Here is an 18,079-nt window from a genome sequence, read left to right as displayed (position 1 = left end):
ATCCTTGAAACATCTTTTGGACCTACCTGTGAATTATTTTTTCCATAAAAGCAATTTAAGTAAACACCATAGATGTACTGGTATAGAGATGCTTTCTTCTGCTGTGAAGCAGCCCAAACTGTGCATTCTCCATCCTATCAACTATATAAAATAGTTGGTAAAAAAATCAGAAAGTCTGTCACAGAGCTGGAAGGTTGTGCATCTACCAGTGTCTTGGGTCCCTCTTGTCAGGTCAAGCCTCCATGACATAATGACAGCTGAGTTTCCAAAAATTCCTAAAAAAGGACTTGGGATACTCCACAAAAAGCGGAAATCCCAGTTAATGATGTAAACTAACTACAACAATTGGCACACAGAACAGAAAGATACTGGCATGCTTTCAGTCCTTGTTATGGCAGATTTCATCGCTTCCTTGTCAATCTTTACTCAAGACAGAGCACACGCTGCCCAGTATGCACCAGTAGAAGAATTCTTGCTTTCTGATTGTATATTCAAAGATACTTTCTGAACATACAGTTTGGGATTACTCATATGTTCTCATGTATTTTTGAAAATACAAGTAATCAGAAAACAAGAGTAATTAACTGGTTTTGTGGTATCTAACTCTATAATTGTTACTCCTTAAATAAGAAAATAGTGTATCAAAAGGAAGGGGAAAAATAGGAAGTCAAACAACTGTAAAGTCCCTTCTTTTTAGAACAGGAAAAACATTTAGATTCAGCAAGTTCTCACTAGAAATATTGCTATAAAGTATTGATTTTTTACCAGACTCAATTGACTGAAAAGTTGTTTGTATAGCAATATTGGCCAAGCCAATATACTGGAACAATTTTGCTACACACAGTAATCAAGTGTATTTCTAAAGTATAATTATACTGTCATAAAAATAAAGCTAAGATACCTCTTCTCCAAGCAATAAAACAGTTGCAGCTGTGAAGAACCCAAACAAATGAAATACATTTTCTAACTAAACATAGCGTCTTCCAAAGAGAGCAAAACCACCTCCCCTCTCCCCCTTAAGCCAAGGTTAGCATGAAAAGTGATCAATACTTCAATCTCAATAAACTATTTCAATAGTGGTTAATTCACGTGGAAAGAGAAGCTGAAAATTTTTGCTCAGCGACCTGCGACACGCTATCTTGTTTGCTGAATGCTGATAATATATCATTGCCATAATGGATATGACTTAGTATAAAGAGCTAGAAAGAAAGAAAAAAAAAATACCACGTAGACATGCTCGTTCTTTAGATTCAGATCAATACTACACATAGCCTCTTCTGAAACAAACCGACAGCATGGAATGCTGGATGAGGAAAAGAGCCAAATGTTTGCAATTAATTTTATTTGACAAATGTTCATTGATTTACTGGAATAAAATATATGTGGGCTGCTATCTATGACTAGTGCAATCCAGCTACCTGTAAGTATTCCATTTTGCAATTTCTTACTGGCTTGTGTAGCACAGATGCTCCTTTGGTGAGAGAGAAGAGGCTCTCCTTTACGAAGGGGTGATCGTTCCAGGGTAGGAAGCTCTATCTGTGCTTCGTCCAAAGCACATCACCACTGCACAGTAACTGCCAACCCCCTATAACCAGCAGCTTTTCAGGGATGAAAGAGTGAATTGCTACAACTCTTCAACACACCAAGAAACAGATTTGGGAAGATCTGAGAGAAATGCACCGCTTAGAAGCCAGTTTAGGGAGAAAACCATATCTCATATTTATATCCTACTATTATTTCATTGCAAAGAAAGTCAAACTTCAGGAATGTGTAAACATCCACACACAAAAATGGTGCATGTTCCCTGGGGCAGTGCACAATGACACTTGCACTGGAGAAAATACTGGGAAGTCACAGCAACTGGTAATTTAAATTATGGACACAATAAAAAGGAAAAAGGAAGGTAGAAATATTTCCCTAATACAGAAGGGGGCTCATGTTTTTACAGGTAAAATTTTTTACTTTCCCAAACTGCAGGCAAATGCAACACTCAACCACTTAATGAAGCGGATCACAGCATCAGCCCACACAAAGCAGCAAGTCAACATAGAAGTCGTCCCAGAAGTATTACGGATTCCCTCCTGTGCTATTACCCTCTGCGCCTTGAGTGTTCACATCTCTGTTCCTTTATCACTCCTGCAGACGCTTACGAAAGTATTATTCATCAGAGAAAAACATTTTTGTAAAAATATTAAACAAAAACCAGGCACATAACTATACTACTCTTCAGAAATACGAAAAGAAGTCAAAAGGTGCAAGTTTGGCTTTATATTGCATTTTATTCAAACTGCCCATGTGAATTCTAAGAAATGTGGAATATACGCTATGCATGTGGCAACATTATAAAATAATGAGACATTTTTGTACTGTCTTCTGCACCTAGAAGCATTGTATCATTGTACAGACTGTGCACACACAACAAGTGCAGAATAGAACTGTTCCTGGTGAGCAGGGCAGAAGCATGTTGAGAGAGACATTAAGTTCAGCAGATCCTCAGGGAAAAATGATCAGCAAAGCACATGTTCACTTGCCTTGGTTTGCATTCCTTAGACTTTGGCCACTGGCCACAACAAGACACAGTATGAAGAGATGGACTTTTGGTACAACCTGGTATGGCCATTCTTAGGCAGCTCATAATTTTGCATTGCTAGCTCCTTATTTCAGCTACTTCTCTACAGAAAATAACCCCAAATTGGGTAACAATGACACAGGCAGGTTCCCTCACTTCGTGGGATACTCCTTGTCCCTAACTTGTGCTTCAAGTGCCATCCACTCCCAGAGCCTCCATCAGTAGATGAGGAAGGGAAGCGACCTTCTCTAAATCAGAAAACACCAAGAGGTCACTGAGGACTGAGCTGTCAAGTTCTCAAGTTGCAAGCTCTCAAACCTTTCTTATTATAAAGTAAGGAAAACAACACTGTTTCTGCAAGTTTCTTGGTCTAGGAATATCCTTCTACAAGAGAATGTCAATGAGATTTCTGAACTACATTCCATCTACAAGGCCAGCCTGATTTCTGAAGAGCCCATTCAAAGACTGCATTTGTTCCTTTAAGGTTTTGCAAGTCCACTTTCATTAAACCTGCTGCAAGGAGAGTCATTTTGCAATGTTGGCAGCCAATTAGAAGCTAAACTAAATGCACCGTAGCTTTTAAAACATTTTAAAAGAAATGTTATTATCAAAGTTAAAATGTCTAAGGTATAAACAAAATCATAATGGGATGCTGGGTTACTGTATATGGTAAATAGCTCTCTGGAGGAAACCTTTATTACTCCCTCAGGGCTTTCTTACAAAGTATGGATTTCTTAATTCCTAGTGGAATATTTTTCATACACCACTGCAGACTATTAAGTACCAGATATTACATTATGTAGTTTAAACTTTGCACTATGCATGAGAAAGACTTTCCTGTCGAGAAAACTATCTCTCTGCTATTATAATCTTTACAATATTAAAATTAATACTGGCTGCAGGGTATAAGCCTCACTACCAAAATTTGGGGGAGTTTATCATTTAATATATTCATCAGCCTGTGCATGAAGCTGCTTGTAAGGGAGGGAAGTCACTGCAACAGTGAAAGGGGTATTTACTAATTTTGAATTGCTAGAGAAAGGCAGAGCAATGGTGTCATCACATCCCACTGGTGTCATTCCCAGCACTGGGCTAGCAAAGGGCGTGGTAAGCCAGTAAGAATAATGGCATTGCAAATACCAAAGGCAATTCATTATGCTTCAGGACATTTCAAGTTCCACTTGTGAACCATTAACTTGTTACCCAGGAGGGATTCAACGCTAAGTATTAAAAAGATAATAAAAATGCACCAGCCCTCACGGCACCCAAGAACAGATACCTTGTAAATATGTAAAGAGATTTCTTAAAAAGTTTATATTACAGAAGAAATTCTTAATCTTTTTTGCATAGCAGCAATGGCCCACCTACATCTCAGTACAAATATGAAGGATTTAAAAAAAAAAAAAAAAAAGCCTGTTAAATTTTATTTTCAAAATTTTTAAGTGAAATTCAACACTCACTTGTAGACTGTGCCTCCATTGCCATGACCGAGGATGTCTCGATACCGTATGTCTTGTTCATTCATCTCCACAAGAAAGAAAGAAAAACAAAAGAGATGTCATGCTGTGGATGGAAATGTCAAGGAAAAGCAACTCTAGGCCATAAACAACAAGCAGTCTGGGTCATTTCAAGTTCAGCTGCAAGAACGAGAAGATCAATACAACATTTGCTGTCCAATTTATAAAAGACGATACCAAGGGACAAAGTGATGGAAAGTTTAATGACAATTTGTTTGCCTGGGTCATTTCATTAAAGTTTGATAAAAGGTGTCAAAATGGAATGATATAATATAGCTCAAGAGGGTCAGGTCACAGATACTGATAGGAAAAGGGTCTCCAGAACAGCACATAACCAAAGCCAAAGTTGGAGGTGAATGGAAACAATCCAACAGAAAACTGTCATCGTAAGTACGGCTAGAAAATTTTACGATTTATTCTGGAATCAGCATAATTGATACTAATTGAGTGACAGTTCTGTCAGTAGGATTCCTTTGCAGTGCTTAATTTATATAACTTTTAACTAAAGCAAATATTCAGAAAAAATGGTCTTGAATTGCTATCCAATAAAAATAATTTTCCATTAAATACACAGCTAATTTCTTGCCTCAATCTTTCTACTTACTGGGACAGCTCTCCAGATATGACGTTATCTTCTGATATTTGAGCAGAAGCCTGGTACAAACACTATACATTGCAAATGCTGGAATTTGGGATCTTTCTGATATGGATTCTATAAAAGCTTATTATACATCCCCTTGATGGATGAGCAGTTCAAATGTAAAACTAAAGTTCAACCTTCTCGTGTACAGATACAATTATTCTGATCTTCCAGCTAAATCACTTATTAAAAAAAAAAAAGTCATTACAGACATTTTTGGAATGCACATGCATACTTAAAATAAAATATTTTAATGAGAGTAAATACTGGGCTGCATGCATTTGCTATTCCAAAAAGATCTCCTCCATTGCCTGATCATTCTAAGTAATGAATGTCTGGGCAAATCCCATTTTTAAAAGATATTTTCCTGGGAATGTTTACCAAAACATTAACTTTTTTCTGTTAGCTATTTATATTTGATGAGATACCAAGTTAAACATTTTACATGAGTTGGAATGACTGCTTAAAGACTCTGATATTTTTGTGTGTTGAAAGGCATCAAAAAATCCTTAATGGCATGTCTGGTCTGCTATCACTGATGTGATTAGAAATCACATAAGCACATCTGAGATAGCTTCAAATTAGCTATTTCAAGTACCACTAGCACCATGGTGAGAGCCACACAGAACTCGCCATAAGCTAACTATCTGCATTTATCCAACTTGTGAAATGGTTTTTAAAATCCAGTGGGGACATGTGCCCTTCAGTTACTAAGCCATGTTTAAGCATCCACTTTCATATGATGTCAGTGAAGATAAGAGGAACTTTGCCCCTGGCTTCAACTGGAACAAGTAAGTGATGGTAACAAGCTGAAATGCCCTGAAGAGTCAATACTCAGCATGTCTTATGAACAGAAAATGGAATATTTAATTGATTTAAAATAATCTATTTTACGGATAGAAATGATGAGCTCCAAAATTTGTGTTCTTTCCTTTCACTGCCTTTATAAAAAGGATGCTTGTTTCTCAGAGGAAATACTTTTCCTCTACGCATTTCTTCCAGTGAGGTCAAAAATCTCCAAGTTCTGAGAAAGTTTGGAATACCTCAAAGCAGAATTTGACTCTACATTATTACCTATTTGACTCTACATTATTATCTATTATTACCTATTTGTAGTTAAACCTGGGCCAGGTATCTTAAGAGATCTTAAGGTATGAAATGGCCCATTCAGGTATCAAGGTTTATGAGGAAAATGAAAATTTATTTGGTTACTAAAAGCTCCTTTGCTTTTGCATCAATCAGAAAATGCAAATAAAGAGGGGGAAAAAAGACACCTCATAAGGAACAATAATGCATGAATGGGTTTTAAAATATGTAGTCTCTACTGGATCCCATGCTCAAAACATAATTTCTCTCAGACTGCAGCACTCATTAATTTAAAGCACGTACTGTAAGGAGTTCGAGATGACTTTAATTCTCCAGTCTTTGAGGTAACAACAAACACCTCTTTCCTACATTCACAGTGATGTTCATATAAACAAAACTCTTAAGAGATACCAAATTAATCCACTAAGCTATGAACATACTTGTACCTTTGCTTCTTGGGGGAAAGAGAGAAGAATTTTTTTGCAGTTACACAAGTTTTAAGCAACAAATTGAGCAGAACTAGAGACATAAAGTGTGTTCTCTTTTCTCCTGCTTTTTGCTAACTGGTAAAAGGAGAGTATTTTCTTCACACCATTCCCTAAAAGCCAGTGATAGGAGCAGCTCCATCCTCTGATGCCAGCCCAGCACCGTTTCTTGTCTCCGTGCACAAAGGAGCAACCAGAAACCCGGGGTGAAATAGGAAGACTGGGGTGGAGCAAGGATCTGCCAGCAACCGATAGAGAGATAAAGTGTGATTTACTGGCTCAAATAAAGATGCCAAAAACATGTGGTGATTTATTTATTTTACTGGCAAAACTGGATTCTCAATCATAAAACGATAACATAATAACAATGAACTCGACAGGATGGACTGGAATATTAAACCTGCAAACCCAAGTTTGATTGGATGCCAATATTAACAGAATTAATGAAAAAGCAAAACAGACTTCAATTACGGATCAGCAAACAAAACATCCCTTGCTTATACCTGCTGATTTTGAAAGAAATCAGTGCCTATCTCTTGTAAATCATTAAAAACAAAATGCTCAATTAATCCTTATTTTATATGTAGAGGCCTGACAGAGGCAAAGTCCTATAGCCATACCTTTGCTTTACGAATCGAAGCAATAATGGTTTCAGAAAGCAGTCACACTCTATGAGCAGACAATTGAAGAGATTTAGTAAATCCCACTTTATAGAGCAGAGACTAATCGGAAAACACAAGCCAGTCAAATGTTTCTTATGAACTGTTGACACTATATCAATGCTGAATCAATTGGTGGCATTTACTCTGAGTGACAGAAAAGAAATAAATATTTATATCGCATCACCTATATCAATGAACCTAGGCAGAAAGCTATTTCTAACCTGTCAATATTTGATTATCTTGAAGAATCATGTCCCCTTCTTTTAATGATTAATATGAATTCCTTATTAAACCAAAATGGAAACTACTAGAGGAATATCATTATGAATGCCTGAAAGCATAAACTGCCAAAAAAAAACCCCAAAAAACCCAAAAAAACCCGACCCATATTTAAGTAATGATAAGTGCGACTTACTCCTCCAAAAGGGGGAAAAGTTAAAGTTACAACTAGAAACCTATTTCCAGTTATGGATTTGTGACCAGTTTTGCAGAACACAATTCACATAGCAAAAAGCATATTCTCTTGACAGAAAACAGTGAAACACCTACCAGTGCAAGGTGAATAAAATAGTATTACAATTTCTTTTTCTTTTTTCTTTTTTTTTAATGGGTTTAAGTAACATATTTTGATTACTTTATATCTTTCTAAAATTCTACTACGCTGGAAAGAAATCTGCAACAATCTATTGCAGGGCACACAAAATACTAACTTTTATTACTTATAACAAATAAAATGCCAGCTATAGCTTATGGACTCAATCACAAAAAGGTGGCTTTTACTCATGTTAAGCAATTCTACTTTAAAAAAAATATTAGTAATATTGGAGTAATTACTAACTTAATTTTAAAAGTTCAGAAGCATGCTGCTGGTACTTACACAATTTTAAGTTATCCAGAAAAATACACTGTTTAGCTTTAACTTTGAAACATTAACAAATCTACCTGGCAGGAATCTGTGAATATTAAACTAAGTCTGCATATAAGGAATACTGACAAGCTTAATAATACATTTCCAAGCTGTATTCAAAGGATTTGGTGCCAAACAGGCAAGGCTGCAACACCGGGCTGCTCGAGTCACATTTTAGAGGGGCACTCTCATCTATTAGACCACAATGTTACAGGTGATACTGAAGGACAAGCATGAAGACCAGCCTTTATCTTCTTGACACGCTCAACTACAACTACTTGATTCATGAAATGCCAATGAGGCTTGGAGAGGTCATTGTGTGAAGGCACTGAATACGCATCTGAGATAATTAAGATTTCAGCCTTCGAAACATGGAGGGGAAGTGAACAGCAGTTAAGAAAATCAATAAGAGTCTTTTATTCGCAGTGACACAGATGTCTCAGTCAATAGAGCCTAATAGGCAAGCTTGATCGCAACGGACAGGTGCCTGCCTCCAAGGCTATCAAAGGGCTTTCACTATGACAAACATTAAAACATATTTATGTCACTGCTGAAGAATCTGGGATTCTTTAAGGTAGTTTAATTTAATGGTGTATATTTAATGTCATTACGCTACTGCAAGCCTGCCCATACATTCAGCTCAAAATGATTGCTCTGTTTGTCTAGGACATCTACTTGTCCATCAATTGTTACATTAAACCTTTCACTTCTGGATGCCAGAATCTGAATGCCTGGAGCAGGAAGAGAAAGTAACAAGACAGCTTTCTACAACTCCAGGGGGTTTGGGGTTTTTTTAAGAAGCCGATTCCAAATAGTACAGAGCAGTTCCTTGAAAGAACCTGCTAAGTATTTAAGTATCTACTGCCCTAAAAACTACAAAGGACATTCTAACTGAGCAGTTGACTTAGTTATTCAAAATTGATTAACTTTCTTCCCTGAAATGGTGGCAGCAGCGCAACATGTGTGAGGTACTTCAATCTATTTGGAGCTAAATCTGATTAGCACATTTTGAGAAATGGGAAGCAAATTGCTATGCCAATCAAAGTAAATCAGGACACATAACTCATTCATATCATGAAGGTTTTCATGGTCCCTCCAGTTCTGTATTAAAAGAACACATTACAACTAAATGAGCAGTAAGCATCTCTCCACCTATTTGTGGTATGCCAATCACTGCAGTATTAGGTAGTAACGAGACAGGCATGTAGCCAAGACTCAATTCAGTGCACCTACCTGGCCATTTGCAAGTATTTTCTTCAGCTCTGCAGAAGACTTTTTTAAGCTGAAAAAAATAAGAGGCAATTATTTTTAATGACAGTGCCATTTCACTCTATAAAATGAAGTGAAACCACAAGAAACAACAAGCTATCAGGTGAAGTTCATGGTTACATATTCTAATAGATTTAACTTTAGCAATGCTGACTGATGTTCAGTACAGCTGCTCCTCAAACTGCAGACAGCAGAAATGGGCAAGCAATGAACATTTAAGAAAATCAATATATTTTTCACCTTTGCAAACTAGCTTTTTCAGATACCTGACTATACCACCCTTTGAGATACAACCTATTGTTTGTCAGTTCAAAGAAGAAAGAAAAAAAAATACCCTCACACACCAGGTGTTTCAGAAAACAACAAGAAAATAAGGTTTGCATCTAGTTTTCAGGTGCCTTATCTTATTTTAAAACTCCTTAAGGCATTATCCCTCAATAATTTCTACAAATCTGCAGCAGAAGGATGTGCCATCGACAATGCCTCACTACCTCAACTGCCCTTAGAGTGCAGCATGAGGAGCAGGCAAGTAAACTCCCGACTGAGGCAACTCGGGGACATGCCTAAATGGAGGGGGGTGAGTCCCCATTGCCACATGCATCCCCTCCAGTTCAACCTGCTGATGCAATCCTTGTGCTTTTTCAGGAGAAACTACTTCCATGTCAGTAGTCTTACATTACACAAAATGACCCATACTATCTTCTTCTAGTAAGAGAACTTTAACAAACCACAACTATCAGCTTGGTGTGTTTTGTTGATAAAACTATTAATGGCTTCAAATTACTTCTACCCACTTGCAAAATACTGCTTTACCTCCTTTCCTGAATAACTTTGTTCCTTGTACGTTCAACACAACAAACTGCCTGGGTAGCAATATGTCTGCAAAACTTAATCTCAAAGAGACATTCTGCTCTTATTGCTGGTTAAAAAAAAAGTACAAAATAATATATTCTTGAAAGGCATGTGCACGTGTCTTGATCACAGATCATTATTAACAAGAACAGTGAAAACACAGATTTCATATTTGGTGGCTTTGTTCTTTAATAGGCCTCTTGTTCCCACGACTACTTTAAAGAAAAATTAAGTTTTCCAAGGAAACATAAGTTGATCTTGTCATCTTTCATGACTAACAATTTGTGAACATGAAACAAAGAGAGACTTTCAATTACTTCAAAAACAAAACTCATAGTGCAGAAGGTTTCGGAAAAGGAATGGCAATTAACCACCAAATAAGGTGACAAGAATCTTCTAGAAGCCTCATTTTCAATGCACTTTAAGAACAAGCTCAAAGTACAGGAAGTACTGAAAGCCAAAGAACAACAGAAAGCAGCTTTATTTAGTTCAGCAGTATGATAGATTGGGAGGAGGACTGCAGTTCATAAAGACATTCAGATTTATTTTCTTTAAAGAGTCTTGGACAGGATCTCCACCACCACAACACACAGTGAATCTTCCCTAAGGGATGAGGGCAAACTTTGCCAGAGGAGACCGACACAAGGCTCTGCCTTTCTTTTTTTATCTCCTCAATTAGCAAAGCCACTAAGGAGAAAATCAAAAGTGGTTTTAGCGGTACCCGAATGGGGCTACCCACTGTAGCACAACTCCAGCACTGCTGGCAACCACGTGTGGTGGCATCCTCCTTGTCAGTGGGTAACCACGTCCCATCACTCTCACCATGCAGAGATGGGGTTTGCGGGACAGCCCCAGCACTGCGGCACTTAGTGGTGTCTGCCAGACCCGGTACTGACACGTCAACGACCGAATGTGTTTAATGCAGCATGACTGGATCTTCGATCATATCCACCTCTGACAATTTTTTTCTTTTTCAAAATGCTCTTGGAGAGAAAAGGGAGCAGCATGCTGATGCACAGATAAATGTAATATTATACGCTTATTAAAATAATAGAATAATTTCAGTTGAAAGGGACCTCCAGAGATTTATATTCCCACATTTCAAATACGCTCTTACATGAAGAAGATGAAGCCAGACTTTTCTTATTTCCTTTTAAGAACACATAAGGTTTTTTGGTGGCTTTTCTGTTTATTTGTTTTAACATCAGTATTGAGCACAATGACTTCCTGTAACAGTTCATATAATAAAAAGGGAGTTTATGCTCCACTATTTAAAAACAGATCTCTAGGAAAAAGGAGAACAAGTTCTCATGCATTTTAAAATCTTAATACGGGTTTTCAAATTAAGACTGGAATCTGAAAAGAAAGATGAGGGAGATGGACTCCAAAACTTTGCTGAAACTGTTTGAAACAGGGCACCTAAACTGTTCAGATTTTTCAAAAATCTTACCCCACAATAATAAACCTACCAAATCAGGTATCAAATTTTAAAATCAAAGAATCCTGGAATGAGATAAGCAATAAAGACCTAAACATACAGACCTTGCCATAGTGATTACTAGATCAACTAAAATTAGCTCACCCACAAACAGTATTTCAGTGCTTTATAAAAGACAAAGCCATCTGAAATACACAGGAAAGACCTATTTCTTTTAGCAGAAAATACTTCTCCTGAACAACCAGCAGCACAAGTCTAACAAGATCCATGAATCAAGGTAATTTTGCCTGCCCTACTTCACTCCTGCGTGCCCAGTAGTCATACTGAAAAAGTTATTCAACATCAAGCTTCTTGTTGGTAACTAACACACACAAGGTTCCATTTTGGTTTAAGAAAAGAAAAGAAAACAAAACATACACTCCCGTTCTTGACTCTTACCTATTGCTTGGAAGGGAATCCGAGACTGCCGAACTGCTATTATTAGCAGACCCTGCTCGCGTATTTACCTGCAGGCAGGGAAAGGATCTTTATCAGTCGTTTGTGTTCAGAGGACACTATTCTAATTAACCTGTAATTTGCCATGAATTTCTCATTTCACTATGAAGGTTAATTAGCTTGTTGCTAGGCATGCCGATGGTTGAGGTCTCGCCTGTATGTAGGTTAGCAGGCAATATAATTCATGGACTACAATATACTATCTTTACATCTTAAATGCTTAGTTAAATACTACAGAAAAAGAGAGGATGTGTCCACCATTTATTCTCATTTTAAAAACAATCATTTAATATATTCATAGTCTGCATTTCAAAATGAGCACAGAAGCAATAAGCATACCTGTATGAATCAAACAACCTGAAAGATTTCATTGCAGTGCCTTCCACACTTAGATAAATTACTGAAATCAAACGAATATGGTGGTGTTTTTTAAACTCTTTGAAGCAGCAGCAGACATTAGTTGATAAACTGAATATTAACATTTAGGAACCTTATTAACAGAGGTTAAAAACAAAAAGGCAATTCCATTTTTAATAAAACTGTATATATAGATATCGCAACCAACACCCAGCAGACGAATTCTTCTCCCACCCTCATAAAAAAAAAAAATCTGCTTGTCAGAGCTCAAGAAAGTGCAGTTTTATTTGACATTTCAATAAGTGGAACACAGCATTACAAATCCATCTAACTTTACTGAAACAATTATTGAAATTTGTACCTTCAGGCCATGTATGTTCCGTTTCCCAGGAGGCTTGCAGGCTGAAACAGTAATTGACTAAATTGTAGAACACATCAGGGCCATTTACAAATTTGCTCAAAATGAATCTTTTAAAAAGAAATGAGGGTGACACCAAAATTAGCAGAGAGAAATGATTGAAAAGTGCCTCACAAGACCCAGAGTGGGAATTATGAACCAGGATTTTTTAACTTGCAGGAGTGAGCATTTATAAATGCTAAGAGCTTTCTGACACCATGTAATATAAATTCTAATTTCTGCTTAAAACACATCAAAATCCAGAGAACTGTTGGCTTAAATTATCAGATTCTCTTTGTAATTCAAATTAAAATCTCATGTCACTATATTTTCACATGCTGTATTTTTTTTGGCATTTAACAGAAATATTTGCCAGACGTATTTTAAAGGAATCAGCTGCCACACATCATGAATTAGTCATACTGTCAAATGCAGACAGTTTGTTTTAAACGTGGAAAAAAGACGTCAGGGGCAACAGCAGCGAGTCTCAAGAAACCAAATACTGGATAAATGCAATACAAAATGCCACATTTTGGACACAGATGTACAAATGTGGCATCTTATTATGATGTCTACGTTTACAGAAGGACATGCTGCTTGAGGAGAAAGTATTTTCTTACAGTCTCTCGAACTATATATTGCCTTGTTCTTCCATTCGGTGGATGTGCTTTTGTCAAATGTTAAAGCCACAAAGGCTTCTAGCTACATGTTACAGACAGTTCCCATTTTAAAACTACAGTGCCCTACAAATTGTATGTTAAAGGGCCTGTCACTTTTGATTGATTGTCTGAGGAGGGATGAATTTGATTTTTCTCTTTCTCTGATGCACATGCATTTCACTTCAATTTTTGACAGCAGGAAACAGAACTATTTATTAGTCAGAAGGACACAGATGATAGTTATTAAACACATCAGTTAGGGCCAGGCCATGTGCCTTTAAATGACATTAGAAATTACCATGTGCATCTTAAAGAAGAAAAATATTATGATACTGTGAGCATTAAAAAATCCTACTAGAAAACAATAAACTATTTAAAAATACATATAAGCATATTCTATTTTTTCCAATAGATTAAAATCAACATTTTGAACAAGTTATTAAAAGAATAATATTTTTCATGATACATATTTGAATGGTATACTCGCCTTGCATTCCACAGATGGGATATAGGTAACATAGAGAGGATATATATGTGTGTGCATGCACACACACTCATGTTGATGTATATGCATACAGAGAGGTTTATTTTCAGTAAAAAAAGAACTCTGGTTCTTACTACCTACACAGCAACAATGCATTTTTTTTTAAAAAAATAGACAAAATAACATTTTTTTCTCCTTAAAGGCCTTTAAATTATCAAATGAATACAGCACAGCCAAGGATGGCACAGAGTTACTACTGGCAGGTTTTATGGAAGAGTCGAGTTTTTGGAAGCAGACTGGAGACAGCAACTGGGAGCTTCCTCAGAAATAAGAAGGGCAGAAAGGGAAAAGGACTCAAAGGAAGATCAAGCTTGCAAAGAAAGCTTTTAAAAAGGGAGAACCTTAAATTACAGGCAGAAAACCTGAGGTGTGATTGACGGGGCTTTAAAGTGCAGTACGTAGAGAGAGGTGGCCAAAAAGGCATGAAAGGAAAGCGCCTGCGCTAGTAAAATTTGGGATGTTCAGTAGAGAGGCAGGTCAAGAAGAAAATAAAAGCAGGAAAGTGCATTTTGTTTGATATTGCAGAAGAGCAGCGGCAGAACTTAGAGACAGTCTGGGTACAAAGGGAGTGCAGGGTAGCTTTAAAACCGTAACCTAGAAAGAATAGATGTTTTAAGAAGGTGATTTGGAAAGATGAAACAGCAACTCAGCTCTGAAGTAATTTAGAGTAAGCGGCAAGGCACCTACAAGGAAATACCCAGAAACACACGTGCAGTTGAACCAATGGTGAAAACATGGAGATAATACACAGGGATTGTATCCTCAGCAGCATAGAGCTGAATTCTGCATCTGTACAGTCAAAGAAGATTATCCTTAGATATCAAGCAAACAGAAAAAAGAGGCAGCAGCAGGAGTGGGAATCTACTTGGCTGGTTCTTGAGGAACAACACCAAAAGAGAATCTAAAAGAAGGTTAAGCCTGATTTGTAATCTCAAAACATCCCTTTAAACACTCAGGTATGCCAGCTCCTGAGCATCTCCTGTCACAGCTCCCTTGAACAATCTGCTAAAGGGGAAATATACCCAATTACCTTGTACTTCCAAGAAAGGTTCCCCACCTATTAGGATCATCCACAATATCAGTTTCTCCAAGCCACATGAAGCCGAGCATTTTATTTCTTGTGGTGGTCAGTGGTTTTAGACAGTGTGCATGTCAGTAATTAAGTAGCCTTCTACAGAAAGAGGTTCAGGAAAAAGGCTGAGACCCTCACAGCTCAGCCTGAGAAGAGGCAGAAGATAACTGCCCTCTTCATAGCTGTCCTTGCACTTGCCTCACAAGAACACATTTTAACTGCTGACTGCTCAGTCCGCAGCTCAAATACACACACACATATATATACGTATGGGAGTCCCCCTCTCAATCACACCCTACCAGCCCAAGCCATTAAAAAAATAAAAAAAATCAAAAAAATCTCCATATTCCCCTTGAATTCAAGTCTCTTTTCCACAGGAGTGTACTAAACTACCAGGAAATCCAACCTCCTTTTGAGACTTTATTAGCATGTATTTGAGAAGGCTGTTGGTTAATTGCCCAATTCAAACTTCAGAGAGTTGTAAGTAATGGAAGTCTAGAATGTTTAATTGGGAAACTCATAGTATGATTATTTGTATAATATCAGTTAAGTGAGAAGACTTTAATTTTTAATTATTTCAATTAATTTATTGCTGGGAGATTTACTTGGCGAATTTAAACCTTGTCTGTTTCATCAATTAAGAATAAGAGATTCAAAGACGGGATACTGAGAGCATCTGAATGAATCAGCAGAATTATGTAATGTATTAGTCTTTTTTTAACCATTATTTGAGTTCAGAGAGAGCAGTGCATTCCCCAAAACCTAACTAGCTGCCTACGGATTTTTGTTCAGGATGTAGATGACCTATTTTTTAATTGCCTCAGCCCCCATAATTGATTACATCTTTCCCTGTTCAGAAGAACTATTAAACTACTTGTGATCATTTTGATACCACTGCTAAGCACCCAAATCTCAAATAAAATGTGTCACGGATAGAGCTTCTGTGACAGACACATTCCCATTTTCAAAATGAACAATGACAGTCACATTCCTCAAGTCTGTTAGATTGATTAATGATATTAGAAGATCTTAACAAAGCCCAATTTTCCTAAGTATCCAAAACTTAAGTTATTCATCTGCTTTGGTTTGAATACATGCAGAATCATCACCAATGAGTTTTTAAAATGTACTTAAATATGTACTATGCAAACTGAATCTTGTTAGTCTAATTTACTCCAGTAAATTAGCTATTTTATATGCAATAAATGTAGTTTTCTCTACACTCCCTACAATAATGAATTCTTCCATCCAAATTAAGAGGTAAACATCATGTTATGTGCATTTAAACCTCTCAAAAACATAACTGTTGATGAAACAGTTTACTGATATCATCATTGTTGATTAGAATTTGTTAAGCATTACCTCTTGGATATATCTGTAGAGGCTCTATTAACTGTCCATTTACTTGCTGTTCCATTACAGTGGAGTAATACTGCAAAGAGATTAAAGAAAGAGATTACTCAGTAACGTATGAATAGTAGTAAGAGTACTTACGGATTGTTTAATTCAACGTTTTTTGTTTGTGGTTTGTTGGGGTTTTTTTTATAATTGCCATAGTACATACCAGCCTTTAGAATGCTTTCTTACCATTTGCAATGTTCACACAATAAAGTGGCACGGGAGGGACATAACCAAGGCACTGCAATACCCAGCACAGTACTGAGTCCAGCACAGGGATCTGTTATTGGCTCAGCTAAGCAAGTTTCAGGCCCACCTGAAACCTGGAAATGCTTCAGAAGAGTGAGCAAATGAAACATTTACAGCAAACACAGCAGTTGCCACACCTGGAGAAGCCAGGAAAACCAGTCAAATGTGGAAACAAAGAAATGTTGTAAATATAGTCAGAAACTGTGCAATTAGGAAAACTCCAAGGGAGAAAAAGAATCTGGAAACTATTCAAGAATTTGCAGTGATGAAGCGCAGTCAGGGCAGCTGGGGCCACATCCCACCAAAGTGGAGATGCTGGGCATTCCCTCAGCAGACAAATTCAACGCCCAGTAGTGTAGGCAAGACAGCAGCACTAGAAAGCCACTGCAGACAGAGTGAGACCCTGGACACCACAGGAACTGCTAGGAGTGATCTGGGGGGAAGTTTATCGATAAAAAAAATGCGAAGAATGGACAAAAAGGGATGTAAAAGTATCTGAGAACATCAAGACCCAAGACAGAAAATGTGTCATGTGGTATGAGAATCCTGAGAAGTGGAACGAGGATGAGGATGAACAACGGCACTAAATGCAGAAATAAACTGAAATCTTTATTAGCCTTTTTAAACTGACCCTCACTCCTGAGGAAGGGTGAACACTCACCAGCCACAACATTTAACATTACAACCAGACAATCCCGGGGCAGGACACAGACCTTGCTATGAGTTTACTGTCTATAACCCTCACTACTCTCATCACCATGTGTTAAATATTGAAAGCACATCACAAAGCACGTTTCTTCTGCAATCGCCAAACATCTTTGAAGCAAACACGCTGGCAGTGGGCCAGATCTTCATGGCATAAATCAGTGTAGCTCCACTGACTTTCATGCTAATTCTCACCAGCCGAGTGTGGTCTAAGACTTCAGCATGTCACTGTTACCAGTGTTTTGTGATACTATTACTCAAACTGGCAAGAATGGATGTCAATGAGGAAAAAAAAAAATCTAAGTCTCTATGGAATCAAACACATGTATTTCACTCATACCAATGGTTTCCCATAATGAAAGCATTTTTCCTTACACAACTTTAAAAAGACAGAAGTTTATTATCTAATGTTACAAACCATTTTTCTTTCCTCTTACAATGGGATTAAACATGTGAACTATAGTAAGCAAATGTTAGACAGAGATTAAAGTCATTTTTTAAGATTTTCAGTGCATTTGTTTTTCATATTCATGTCAAGAAACAGGAAGAAGTTTCCTTTTTGTGAAAAAATTGTTATGAAAAAAATTGCTGAGGGTTTAAGGATCTATCCAGCCCCATCTCCTGTGTGTTTACATCTAGTACGATGCCTGCTGCTAAAAGCATTTTCCTCACTAAAATCTCACCACCAGATTTTTGAGGGGGGCATCTCATTCATATTAGTGTACAAGCGTATAAATCCACATCTTAAATAACCACGTGATACATGCTTTTGCTGAAC

At 37.2% G+C, this 18,079-nt stretch overlaps 1 protein-coding gene across 3 annotated transcripts in view; it reads right to left on the bottom strand.

Annotated features, from left to right (window-relative positions):
• Positions 1-18,079, bottom strand: part of MAP2K5 (mitogen-activated protein kinase kinase 5) — a 140,265-nt gene that overhangs the window by 105,652 nt on the left and 16,534 nt on the right. For all 3 annotated transcript variants that reach the window (XM_074917412.1, XM_074917415.1, XM_074917416.1), the window contains exons 4-8: positions 16,312-16,381; positions 12,639-12,679; positions 11,864-11,931; positions 9,100-9,148; positions 4,030-4,094 (exon numbers count right to left, since the gene is read on the bottom strand). In XM_074917412.1, coding sequence (XP_074773513.1) covers positions 4,030-4,094; positions 9,100-9,148; positions 11,864-11,931; positions 12,639-12,679; positions 16,312-16,381 — 293 coding nt within the window. The remainder of the gene's footprint in view (positions 1-4,029; positions 4,095-9,099; positions 9,149-11,863; positions 11,932-12,638; positions 12,680-16,311; positions 16,382-18,079) is intronic.

This window comes from Athene noctua, chromosome 13, assembly GCF_965140245.1.
Source record: "Athene noctua chromosome 13, bAthNoc1.hap1.1, whole genome shotgun sequence".
In the NCBI taxonomy this organism is placed as follows: Eukaryota; Metazoa; Chordata; class Aves; order Strigiformes; family Strigidae; genus Athene; species Athene noctua.
The sequence above is the reverse complement of the archived record's forward strand: the minus strand, read 5'-3'. Positions and strand labels throughout refer to the sequence as shown.